Source organism: Salvelinus fontinalis, chromosome 19, assembly GCF_029448725.1.
Source record: "Salvelinus fontinalis isolate EN_2023a chromosome 19, ASM2944872v1, whole genome shotgun sequence".
Lineage (NCBI taxonomy): Eukaryota > Metazoa > Chordata > Actinopteri > Salmoniformes > Salmonidae > Salvelinus > Salvelinus fontinalis.
This window is the reverse complement of record NC_074683.1, coordinates 49,838,248-49,850,651: the sequence shown is the minus strand read 5'-3', so window position 1 is coordinate 49,850,651 and position 12,404 is coordinate 49,838,248. Positions and strand designations below refer to the sequence as shown.

General features: G+C 51.6%; 1 protein-coding gene across 1 annotated transcript in view; it reads right to left on the bottom strand.

Moving 5' to 3' along the window:
• Window positions 1–1,536: 1,536 nt before the first annotated feature.
• tspearb (thrombospondin-type laminin G domain and EAR repeats b) overlaps window positions 1,537–12,404 on the bottom strand; it is a 52,109-nt gene continuing 41,241 nt past the window's right edge. Inside the window, exons 10-12 of the mRNA XM_055871893.1 lie at window positions 3,425–3,603; window positions 2,764–2,865; window positions 1,537–2,515 (exon numbers count right to left, since the gene is read on the bottom strand). Of these exons, the coding sequence (XP_055727868.1) occupies window positions 2,362–2,515; window positions 2,764–2,865; window positions 3,425–3,603 (435 nt within the window). The 3' untranslated portion in view covers window positions 1,537–2,361. The remainder of the gene's footprint in view (window positions 2,516–2,763; window positions 2,866–3,424; window positions 3,604–12,404) is intronic.

Sequence of the window (12,404 nt, the reverse complement as noted above, 5' to 3'; positions counted from 1 at the left end):
CGGCCAGATATGTAAATTGGGTATTATAGAGACAGGAAGTAAGGCTTCTGTTTGGTGGCAAATGGCAAATGTTTGAGATATTAGGAAGGCATAAGTGTTTTGAAACACATAATGTCTTACCTTGGGGGGGGGGGGGGGTGAGATGACATTGACGGGGCCACAGTGGAGTGTCAAGAGCTTCAAGTTCCTCAGGTGTCCACATCACTAAGGACATAGCTTTTTACACCCGTATACGGATTGAAAATGTCCGATTCGGGCACTAATAAGCGCCTAAATTGGAACGCAGTGGCCGTACAGTAACGTGCTATACGTGACATCAGAGCTCTGGCTCTGTGTTTGACTGACCCCTACACCCTAACCCCTACACCCTGACCCCTACACCCTAACCCCTACACCCTAACCCCTACACCCTAAGCCTTCCTCTGTTTGGGGTTTCCACTGACAGACGTTATAAACGTGAGCACCCGCGTGCCACAAAGAACTTTCCCCCAATACTCCCGCTAATTGGGCAACTTTAGTAAATGTTTTGTTGACTGAGTGAGGGCAATGCTGTAAATTACAAGGACTCTTGATATTTTAAAAGTTGCAGATTATAATAAATACCGCTATATTACCATGAATATATTATTATAAATATGTATATATTCCTGCTACCAGTCGCGACCAATCACTTTTTATGTATAAACCCACCTCAACCACTCCAGGACCCCTGGACATTGAATAAGGTACTGACCAGTATATACAACCACTCCAGTACCTCTGGACATTGAATAAGGTACTGACCTGTATATACAACCACTCCAGAACCCCTGGACATTGAATAAGGTACTGACCTGTATATACAACCACTCCAGTACCCCTGGACATTGAATAAGGTTCTGGTTCTGACCTGTATATACAACCACTCCAGAACCCCTGGACATTGAATAAGGTTCTGGTTCTGACCTGTATATACAACCACTCCAGAACCTCTGGACATTGAATAAGGTACTGGTACTGACCTGTATATACAACCACTCCAGAACCCCTGGACATTGAATAAGGTTCTGGTACTGACCTGTATATACAACCACTCCAGAACCCCTGGACATTGAATAAGGTACTGGTACTGACCTGTATATGCAACCACTCCAGAACCCCTGGACATTGAATAAGGTACTGGTACTGACCTCTATATACAACCACTCCAGAACCCCTGGACATTGAATAAGGTACTGACCTGTATATACAACCACTCCAGTACCCCTGGACACTGAATAAGGTACTGACCTGTATATACAACCACTCCAGTACCCCTGGACATTGAATAAGGTACTGACCTGTATATACAACCACTCCAGAACCCCTGGACACTGAATAAGGTTCTGGTCTGTATATACAACCACTCCAGTACCCCTGGACATTGAATAAGGTACTGACCTGTATATACAACCACTCCAGAACCTCTGGACATTGAATAAGGTACTGGTACTGACCTGTATATACAACCACTCCAGAACCTCTGGACATTGAATAAGGTACTGGTACTGACCTGTATATACAACCACTCCAGAACCCCTGGACATTGAATAAGGTACTGACCTGTATATACAACCACTCCAGAACCCCTGGACATTGAATAAGGACCTGACCTGTATATACAACCACTCCAGAACCTCTGGACATTGAATAAGGTTCTGGTCTGTATATACAACCACTCCAGAACCCCTGGACATTGAATAAGGTACTGACCTGTATATACAACCACTCCAGTACCCCTGGACATTGAATAAGGTACTGGTACTGACCTGTATATACAACCACTCCAGAACCCCAGGACATTGAATAAGGTACTGACCTGTATATACAACCACTCCAGAACCCCTGGACATTGAATAAGGTACTGACCTGTATATACTTGTGTTCTCGTGTTTCTTTAACTCACATCGTTGTTTTATGGGTTAATTCTTACTTTAATGTTTTATTCTATTTTTTCATCTGTATCATCATCCTCACCACTGAATTGTGGGTTAGAGCTCTCAATGAATTTCGCTGTGCTGTTTTACACCTGTAGTATCGTGTGCAAGTGACGAATAAACTTTTGAAACGTGTCCCTCTTATAGTGTAAGTTGTTTACAAACCAACGTCCCACATTCCTTCCCTCATTTTCCGCTCTCTCTTGCTGCAACATCGCCTCTCTCGTCGTTTTTAAAAGCAGTTCTCTCTCCCACAGCCTCTGGATCTCCGACACAACTGGGGAGGAACGCCCTGAGTCTGTCCAGCAAGACATAGAAAAGCTGTAATTCATTCCCCTCCATTTTGTCCACTAGGTCACGTTTCTCTAACAGGCTCAGATAGTGGAGCGTCGGGAACAATGAGGAATCAGTATGTCTTTAGTCGGAAGACTTTAGACAGGGGAGAGGTGGCACTAGAGTAGACGAGAAAGGATCCTGCCGTGGTATTGAAATATTCCCAGTCCGTACAGCCGATGGTCGGCAGCCGGTGGATCGGGACAAAGCCCTCATATCCCTGCCACCTGGAGGGACAAGCACAGCAGGATATGTATATAACACTGTTTAAAGAGTACCTCACCTGTATATAACACTGTTTAAAGAGTACCTCACCTGTATATAACACTGTTTAAAGAGTACCTCACCTGTATATAACACTGTTTAAAGAGTACCTCACCTGTATATAACACTGTTTAAAGAGTACCTCACCTGTATATAACACTGTTTAAAGAGTACCTCACCTGTATATAACACTGTTTAAAGAGTACCTCACCTGTATATAACACTGTTTAAAGAATACGAGGATCCATCGTGAGAATTTGCCACAACAAGGAACTTCTCTTCACCCACCGAGAAGAATTCCCAGTCCACCGCACTGCAAAGATCAAAACACGTTGGAGTGTTAAGGCACCAGGTGTGTACCAGGTGTGTACCAGGTGTGTACCAGGTGTGTACCAGGTGTGTGCCAGGTGTGTACCAGGAGTTTATCAGGTGTGTACCAGGTGTGTGCCAGGTGTGTACCAGGTGTGTGCCAGGTGTGTACCAGGTGTGTGCCAGGTGTGTGCTAGGTGTGTACCAGGTGTGTACCAGGTGTGTACCAGGTGTGTGCTAGGTGTGTACCAGGTGTGTACCAGGTGTGTATCAGGTGTGTACCAGGTGTGTACCAGGTGTGTACCAGGTGTGTGCTAGGTGTGTACCAGGTGTGTGCCAGGTGTGTGCTAGGTGTGTACCAGGTGTGTGCCAGGAGTTTATCAGGTGTGTACCAGGTTTGTACCTGGTGTGTACCAGGTTTATTGTTCATGTGTCTGACGCATCGCTCCAAAGGGATAAAGTTGTTTAAATTGAATTGAAGAGCGGACAAAGAGGTAAAGAACACGTTATAAAGGATAAGGGTTTTTACAGAGGGCTGAATGCCTGTGGCTCAGTGGACTAACCTGTTTGTGACGATGTCCTGGAACTTAATGAAGGTCTGTGTGATCATATTCAGTTCGTAGATGGTTGAGTTGATGTTGTAGTGACTAGGGCCTCTCTCGTTCAGTTTCTGGCCGTTAGCCACCGCCAGGAAGTACCGATCCCCTATCTGGAACATCTCCCAGTCTGTCGCTCCCACCGTCTGCAGGGGTCAGAGGTTAGGGGTCAAGGAGAAGGATCAAGATAGGAACAGAGAGGTTTCAAAACATTCTGACCCCTCTTTTACAAGAATTACACCCAGTAGGATTATCTACGATGAACAAAAATATAAACGCAACATGTAAAGTGTTGGTCACATGTTCTAAAGCTGAAATAAAAGATCCCAGAAATGTTACATTCGCACAAAAAGGTTACTTCTCTCAAATGATGTTCACAAAATGTGTTTACATCCCTGTGAGCATTTCTCCCTTCGCCAAGATAATCCATCCACCTGACAGGTGTGGCATATCAAGAAGATGATTAAACAGCATGATCATTACACAGGTGCGCCTTGTGCTGGGGACAATAAAAGGCCACTTAAAAAATGTGCAACACACTGCCACAGGTGTGTAAAGACGAGGGAGCGAGCAACCATAGACCACGTGCAGGGCGTTGTGTGGCCCAGTGGCTTGCTGATGTCAAGGTTGTGAACAGAGTGCCCCATGGTGGGGTTATGATATGGGGAGGCATAAGCTACGGACAACGAACACAATTGCATTTTATCGATGGCAATTTGAAATCACAGAGATACCGTGACGAGATCCTGAGGCCCATTGTCGTGCCATTCATCCGCCGCCATCACCTCATGTTTCAGCATGATAATGCACGGCCCCATGTCTCAAGGATCTGGACACAATTCCTGGAAGCTGAAAATATCCCAATTCTTCTATGGCCTGCATACTCACCAAACATGTCACCCATTGAGCATGTTTGGGATGCTCTAGATCGATGTGTACGACAGCGTGTTCCAGTTCAATATCCAGCAACTTCACACAGCCATTGAAGAGGAGTGGGACAACATTTCATAGGCCACAATCAACAGCCTGATCAACTCTATGTCAAGGAGATGTGTCGCCCTGCATGAGGCAAAGGGTGGTCACACCAGATACTGGCTGGCTTTCTGTGAATGTCACGTTTACTCCCGCTCCTCCCCTCCGGCGTTGCCGGGATACTAACCACCGGTCTTGGGATCCATCATTAAGCACACCTGGCATCAAACATTACGTCATCATTACGCACACCTGTCATCAAACATTACGTCATCATTACGCACACCTGGCATCAAACATTACGTCATCATTACGCACACCTGTCATCAATCATTACGTCATCATTACGCACACCTGTCATCAAACATTACGTCATCATTACGCACACCTGGCATCAAACATTACGTCATCATTACGCACACCTGTCATCAAACATTACGTCATCATTACGCACACCTGTCATCAATCATTACGTCATCATTACGCACACCTGTCATCAAACATTACGTCATCATTACGCACACCTGTCATCAAACATTACGTCATCATTACGCACACCTGTCATCAATCATTACGTCATCATTACGCACACCTGTCATCAAACATTACGTCATCATTACGCACACCTGTCATCAATCATTACGTCATCATTACGCACACCTGTCATCAAACATTACGTCATCAACAGACACACCTGGACGCCATTACCTCCCCTATACCTGGCTCTCTGTTAGGTTGTTTCCCCAGTCAGTAGCGCTTATGTGTTTCATGTCTATACGCTACTGGTGTTTGTTAAATTGTTCGATGTTCCGTTTATTACTAAACTCACCACCTGCACTTGTTTTCTGACTCCCAGCGTGTACGTGACAGAGAAGGAGATGTGTCGCGCCGCTTGAGACAAATCATTTTCACATCAGATACAGACTGGTTTTCTGATCCACACCCCTACCTTTAAAAAAAAAAAGTATTTGTGACCAACAGATGCATATCTGTATTCCCAGTCATTTGAAATCCATAGATTACGGTCTAATGAATTAATTTCAAATCACTGATTTCCTTATATGAACTGTAACTCAGTAAAATCATAGAAATTGTTGCATGTTGCGTTTATATTTTTGTTCAGTGCAGTTCTGGGTTAACTTTTTCTCAGATTAGCTCAGATTCAGACAACGATGGAGATCGGGACATATACTGGAGAAGAAGAAGCCCGAGTAATGATTGGTGGTTTCATCATGTGGTGTTATGTACAGGATATACAGTCTGTCTGTCAGGAGAACTAGAGCAACTGGCTGATGTCATAAAGCTGTGGAGTCTGTCTGTCTGCCAGGAGAACTAGAGCAACAGGCTGATGTCATAAAGCTGTGGAGTCTCTGTCTGCCAGGAGAACTAGAGCAACAGGCTGATGTCATAAAGCTGTGGAGTCTCTGTCTGCCAGGAGAACTAGAGCAACAGGCTGATGTCATAAAGCTGTGGAGTCTCTGTCTGCCAGGAGAACTAGAGCAACAGGCTGATGTCATAAAGCTGTGGAGTCTGTCTGTCTGCCAGGAGAACTAGAGCAACAGGCTGATGTCATAAAGCTGTGGAGTCTGTCTGTCTGCCAGGAGAACTAGAGCAACAGGCTGATGTCATAAAGCTGTGGAGTCCGTCTGTCTGCCAGGAGAACTAGAGCAACAGGCTGATGTCATAAAGCTGTGGAGTCTGTCTGTCTGCCAGGAGAACTAGAGCAACAGGCTGATGTCATAAAGCTGTGGAGTCTCTGTCTGCCAGGAGAACTAGAGCAACAGGCTGATGTCATAAAGCTGTGGAGTCCGTCTGTCTGCCAGGAGAACTAGAGCAACAGGCTGATGTCATAAAGCTGTGGAGTCCGTCTGTCTGCCAGGAGAACTAGAGCAACAGGCTGATGTCATAAAGCTGTGGAGTCTGTCTGTCTGCCAGGAGAACTAGAGCAACAGGCTGATGTCATAAAGCTGTGGAGTCTGTCTGTCTGCCAGGAGAACTAGAGCAACAGGCTGATGTCATGAAGCTGTGGAGTCTGTCTGTCTGCCAGGAGAACTAGAGCAACAGGCTGATGTCATAAAGCTGTGGAGTCTGTCTGTCTGCCAGGAGAACTAGAGCAACAGGCTGATGTCATAAAGCTGTGGAGTCTCTGTCTGCCAGGAGAACTAGAGCAACAGGCTGATGTCATAAAGCTGTGGAGTCTGTCTGTCTGCCAGGAGAACTAGAGCAACAGGCTGATGTCATAAAGCTGTGGAGTCTCTGTCTGCCAGGAGAACTAGAGCAACAGACTGATGTCATAAAGCTGTGGAGTCTGTCTGTCTGCCAGGAGAACTAGAGCAACAGGCTGATGTCATAAAGCTGTGGAGTCTGTCTGTCTGCCAGGAGAACTAGAGCAACAGGCTGATGTCATAAAGCTGTGGAGTCTGTCTGTCTGCCAGGAGAACTAGAGCAACAGGCTGATGTCATAAAGATGTGGAGTCTGTCTGTCTGCCAGGAGAACTAGAGCAACAGGCTGATGTCATAAAGCTGTGGAGTCTGTCTGTCTGCCAGGAGAACTAGAGCAACAGGCTGATGTCATAAAGCTGTGGAGTCTGTCTGTCTGCCAGGAGAACTAGAGCAACAGGCTGATGTCATGAAGCTGTCAAAGTCTCTGTCTGCATACCAAATGGCACCCTATTCCATATTTAGTGCACTACTTTTGACCAGGGCCCGTAGGGGAACGTAGTGAATAAAAGAGCTATTTGTGATGTACCTTCTTTGACCCAACCCAAAAGAACTTGTCAAAACAGCCACGATGGCCTCCAGCGTAACTAACAGGGCTGGAATTCCCCCTAGAGACCAAACGTCTTTCTGATGTCTAACATGTGGCGGAGGGGTTACCGACTACAGTCTACTGTTGATGTGTACACAGGATGATAAGTGATTTAACTTGTACTTCACTCGTTAATTATACCTCGCTTGCTTTCAAACCGTACAGCAGAGGTAGAGGTCCATTGATACATCCTTCTACAGTCAGCTTTAAGGCTCAGTACCAGATGGCACCCTGTGCCCCATGATGGCACCCTAGTCCCTATGAGCCCTGGTCAAAAGCAGTGCACTATAATAGGGAATAGGGTGCATTTGGGACACAGTCCCAGGAACCACAACAGCCTCTTGTTCAGGATTGATCTTCTGTTGGACAGCAGCCAAGGAAACTATTCTCTCCTCACATTAAACAGTCACAACAGACTGAATCCACCGAAGAAGAAAAAACACAGAGCCATAAACACAGAGTTGTGATGTTTTAGAGAGTGATGTTTTAGAGAGTGATATTTTAGAGAGTGATATCTTCGAGAGTGATATCTTCGAGAGTGATATCTTCGAGAGTGATATCTTCGAGAGTGATGTTTTAGAGAGTGATGTTTTAGAGAGTGATGTTTTAGAGAGTGATGTTTTAGAGAGTGATGTTTTAGAGAGTGATATTTTAGAGAGTGATATCTTCGAGAGTGATATCTTCGAGAGTGATATCTTCGAGAGTGATATCTTTGACTGATATTTTTGAGAGTGATATCTTCGAGAATGATTGTGATTGCACTGAGTCAACAGGTATAGAGCAGGAGGTGAAACACGGTCTGTACTTAATGTCATCAACAACTTTCATTTGGGCTTTTGTCATGTAAATGTCATCAGCTAGGTCGAGGGCAGCTAGGTCGGGGGCAGCTAGGTCGAGGGCAGCTAGGTCGAGGGCAGCTAGGTCGGGGGCAGCTAGGTCGAGGGCAGCTAGGTCGGGGGCAGCTAGGTCGGGGGCAGCTAGGTGGAGGGCAGCTAGGTCGAGGGCAGCTAGGTCGGAGGCAGCTAGGTCGAGGGCAGCTAGGTCGGGGGCAGCTAGGTCCGAGACAGCTAGGTCGAGGGCAGCTAGGTCGGGGGCAGCTAGTTCGAGGGCAGCTAGGTCGGGGGCTGCTAGGTCGGGGGCAGCTAGGTCGAGGGCAGCTAGGTCGAGGGCAGCTAGGTCGGGGGCAGCTAGGTCGAGGGCAGCTAGGTCGGGGGCAGCTAGGTCGAGGGCAGCTAGGTCGGGGGCAGCTAGGTCGAGGGCAGCTAGGTCGAGGGCAGCTAGGTCGGGGGCAGCTAGGTCGAGGGCAGCTAGGTCGGGGGCAGCTAGGTCGGGGGCAGCTAGGTGGAGGGCAGCTAGGTCGAGGGCAGCTAGGTCGGAGGCAGCTAGGTCGAGGGCAGCTAGGTCGGGGGCAGCTAGGTCCGAGACAGCTAGGTCGAGGGCAGCTAGGTCGGGGGCAGCTAGGTCGAGGGCAGCTAGGTCGAGGGCAGCTAGGTCGGGGGCAGCTAGGTCGAGGGCAGCTAGGTCGGGGGCAGCTAGGTCGGGGGCAGCTAGGTGGAGGGCAGCTAGGTCGAGGGCAGCTAGGTCGGAGGCAGCTAGGTCGAGGGCAGCTAGGTCGGGGGCAGCTAGGTCCGAGACAGCTAGGTCGAGGGCAGCTAGGTCGGGGGCAGCTAGTTCGAGGGCAGCTAGGTCGGGGGCTGCTAGGTCGGGGGCAGCTAGGTCGAGGGCAGCTAGGTCGAGGGCAGCTAGGTCGGGGGCAGCTAGGTCGAGGGCAGCTAGGTCGGGGGCAGCTAGGTCGAGGGCAGCTAGGTCGGGGGCAGCTAGGTCGAGGGCAGCTAGGTCGAGGGCAGCTAGGTCGGGGGCAGCTAGGTCGAGGGCAGCTAGGTCGGGGGCAGCTAGGTCGGGGGCAGCTAGGTGGAGGGCAGCTAGGTGGAGGGCAGCTAGGTCGGAGGCAGCTAGGTCGAGGGCAGCTAGGTCCGGGGGCAGCTAGGTCGAGGGCAGCTAGGTCGGGGCAGCTAGGTCGGGGGCAGCTAGGTCGGGGCAGCTAGGTCGGGGGCAGCTAGGTCGAGGGCAGCTAGGTCGGGGGCAGCTAGGTCGAGGGCTGCTAGGTCGGGGTTAGCTAGGTCGAGGGCAGCTAGGTCGGGGGCAGCTAGGTCGAGGGCAGCTAGGTCGGGGGCAGCTAGGTCCGGGGCAGCTAGGTCGAGGGCAGCTAGGTCGAGGGCAGCTAGGTCGAGGGCAGCTAGGTCGTGGGCTGCTAGGTGGAGGGCAGCTAGGTCGAGGGCAGCTAGGTCGGGGGCAGCTAGGTCGAGGGCAGCTAGGTCGGGGGCAGCTAGGTCGAGGGCAGCTAGGTCGAGGGCAGCTAGGTGGAGGGAAGCTAGGTGGAGGGCAGCTAGGTGGAGGGCTGCTAGGTGGAGGGCAGCTAGGTCGAGGGCAGCTAGGTCGAGGGCAGCTAGGTCGAGGGCTGCTAGGTCGAGGGCAGCTAGGTCGAGGGCAGCTAGGTCGGGGGCAGCTAGGTCGGGGGCAGCTAGGTCGGGGGCAGCTAGGTCGAGGGCAGCTAGGTTCGAGGGCAGCTAGGTCGAGGGCAGCTAGGTCGGGGGCAGCTAGGTCCGGGGCAGCTAGGTCGGGGGCAGCTAGGTCCGGGGCAGCTAGGTGGAGGGCAGCTAGGTCGGGTGCAGCTAGGTCGAGGGCAGCTAGGTCGGGGGCAGCTAGGTCGAGGGCAGCTAGGTCGAGGGCAGCTATGTCGGGGGCAGCTAGGTCGGGGGCAGCTAGGTCCGGGGCAGCTAGGTCGAGGGCAGCTAGGTCGAGGGCAGCTAGGTCGTGGGCTGCTAGGTGGAGGGCAGCTAGGTCGAGGGCAGCTAGGTCGGGGGCAGCTAGGTCGAGGGCAGCTAGGTCGAGGGCAGCTAGGTGGAGGGCAGCTAGGTGGAGGGCAGCTAGGTCGAGGGCTGCTAGGTGGAGGGCAGCTAGGTCGAGGGCAGCTAGGTCGGGGGCAGCTAGGTCGAGGGCTGCTAGGTCGGGGGCAGCTAGGTCGAGGGCAGCTAGGTCGAGGGCAGCTAGGTCGAGGGCAGCTAGGTCGAGGGCAGCTAGGTCGAGGGCAGCTAGGTCGGGGGCAGCTAGGTCGAGGGCAGCTAGGTTCGAGGGCAGCTAGGTCGAGGGCAGCTAGGTCGAGGGCAGCTAGGTCGAGGGCAGCTAGGTCGAGGGCAGCTAGGTCGAGGGCTGCTAGGTCGGGGGCAGCTAGGTCGAGGGCAGCTAGGTCGAGGGCAGCTAGGTCGAGGGCTGCTAGGTCGGGGGCAGCTAGGTCGAGGGCAGCTAGGTCGAGGGCTGCTAGGTCCGGGGCAGCTAGGTCGAGGGCAGCTAGGTCGAGGGCTCCTAGGTCGAGGGCTGCTAGGTCGGGGGCAGCTAGGTCGGGGGCAGCTAGGTCGGGGGCAGCTAGGTCGAGGGCTGCTAGGTCCGGGGCAGCTAGGTCGGGGCAGCTAGGTCGGGGCAGCTAGGTGGAGGGCAGCTAGGTCGAGGGCAGCTAGGTCGAGGGCAGCTAGGTCGGGGGCAGCTAGGTCGAGGGCAGCTAGGTCGGGGGCAGCTAGGTCGAGGGCAGCTAGGTCGAGGGCAGCTAGGTCGAGGGCTGCTAGGTCGAGGGCAGCTAGGTCGAGGGCAGCTAGGTCGGGGGCAGCTAGGTCGGGGGCAGCTAGGTCGAGGGCAGCTAGGTCGAGGGCAGCTAGGTCGAGGGCAGCTAGGTCGAGGGCAGCTAGGTCGAGGGCAGCTAGGTCGGGGGCAGCTAGGTCGGGGGCAGCTAGGTCGAGGGCAGCTAGGTCGGGGGCAGCTAGGTCGGGGGCAGCTAGGTCGGGGGCAGCTAGGTCGAGGGCAGCTAGGTCGAGGGCAGCTAGGTCGAGGGCAGCTAGGTCGGGGGCAGCTAGGTCGGGGGCAGCTAGGTCGGGGGCAGCTAGGTCGAGGGCAGCTAGGTCGAGGGCAGCTATGTCGGGGGCAGCTAGGTCGGGGGCAGCTAGGTCGAGGGCAGCTAGGTCGGGGCAGCTAGGTCGAGGGCAGCTAGGTCGAGGGCAGCTAGGTCGGGGGCAGCTAGGTCGGGGGCAGCTAGGTCGAGGGCAGCTAGGTCCGGGGCAGCTAGGTCCGGGGCAGCTAGGTCGAGGGCAGCTAGGTCCGGGGCAGCTAGGTCGGGGGCAGCTAGGTCGAGGGCAGCTAGGTCCGGGGCAGCTAGGTCGGGGGCAGCTAGGTCGAGGGCAGCTAGGTCACATATTCCTTTTGAGATAACATTAATAAACCTGTTCAGAGATCAGGTTCATACCTGTTTGTCTATGGCCGGATAAGATCAATTTCCTAAGAGGGCTTCAACTTAATTTATTCCTTTTAAGTTTACATTTACATTTATCTTTTCTATGAGTAACAATGTGGGGAGCTCCACACGGCTGATGATTCTATCATACCGTAAGCTACAGAGGATAGTCTCTGAGTCTAGCTCTTAGCCAGGCTTCTTATCGTGATGAGCAAGACTAAGAAGTTAACCTCTGAAGTCTGCATGATGTTGTTTTTCTGTGTGGTGAAGCCAGTCTGGGATCTAATGCCCTGCAGCGTGTCTGACTGACTGAGGTTACAGCTGGAGACGAGGTTCACAGCCAGAGGAACTGAGTATCTTCTTACCTCCCAGATTATTCCTTTTCATCTCTCTTCCTCTCTCCACCACCTCTTTCCTCTCTCCTCCTCTCTCCTTTCTCCTCCTCTCTCCTTCTCTCTCCTCCTCCACCTCTCTCTCCTCTCTCCTCTCCTCCTCCTCTACCTTCTCTCTCCTCCTCCACCTCTCTCTCCTCTCTCCTCTCCTCCTCCTCCACCTTCTCTCTCCTCCTCCACTTCTCTCCTCCTCCTTTCTCCTCCTCTCTCCTTCTCGCTCCTCCAGCCACAAGAGGTAACTCTCATGTCCCATAAAAAGTGCTGAGCATTTACTGTTTTCTGAGGTTGGTTGGGTTACGGTTTTTGAAAAATTATCACGGTTTTCGGTTTTCGGTTTTGATGTATTTATTTTTGACAATAAATGCGTTATCTGGGTTAAATCCTGCAACAACACAGAATAAAACCATTGATGGTAGTGACTGGCCATCACTGTCACTTTATAAGGCTCTAATCATCATTTATTCACAGTACTTTACTTCACATAATATTTGTTTT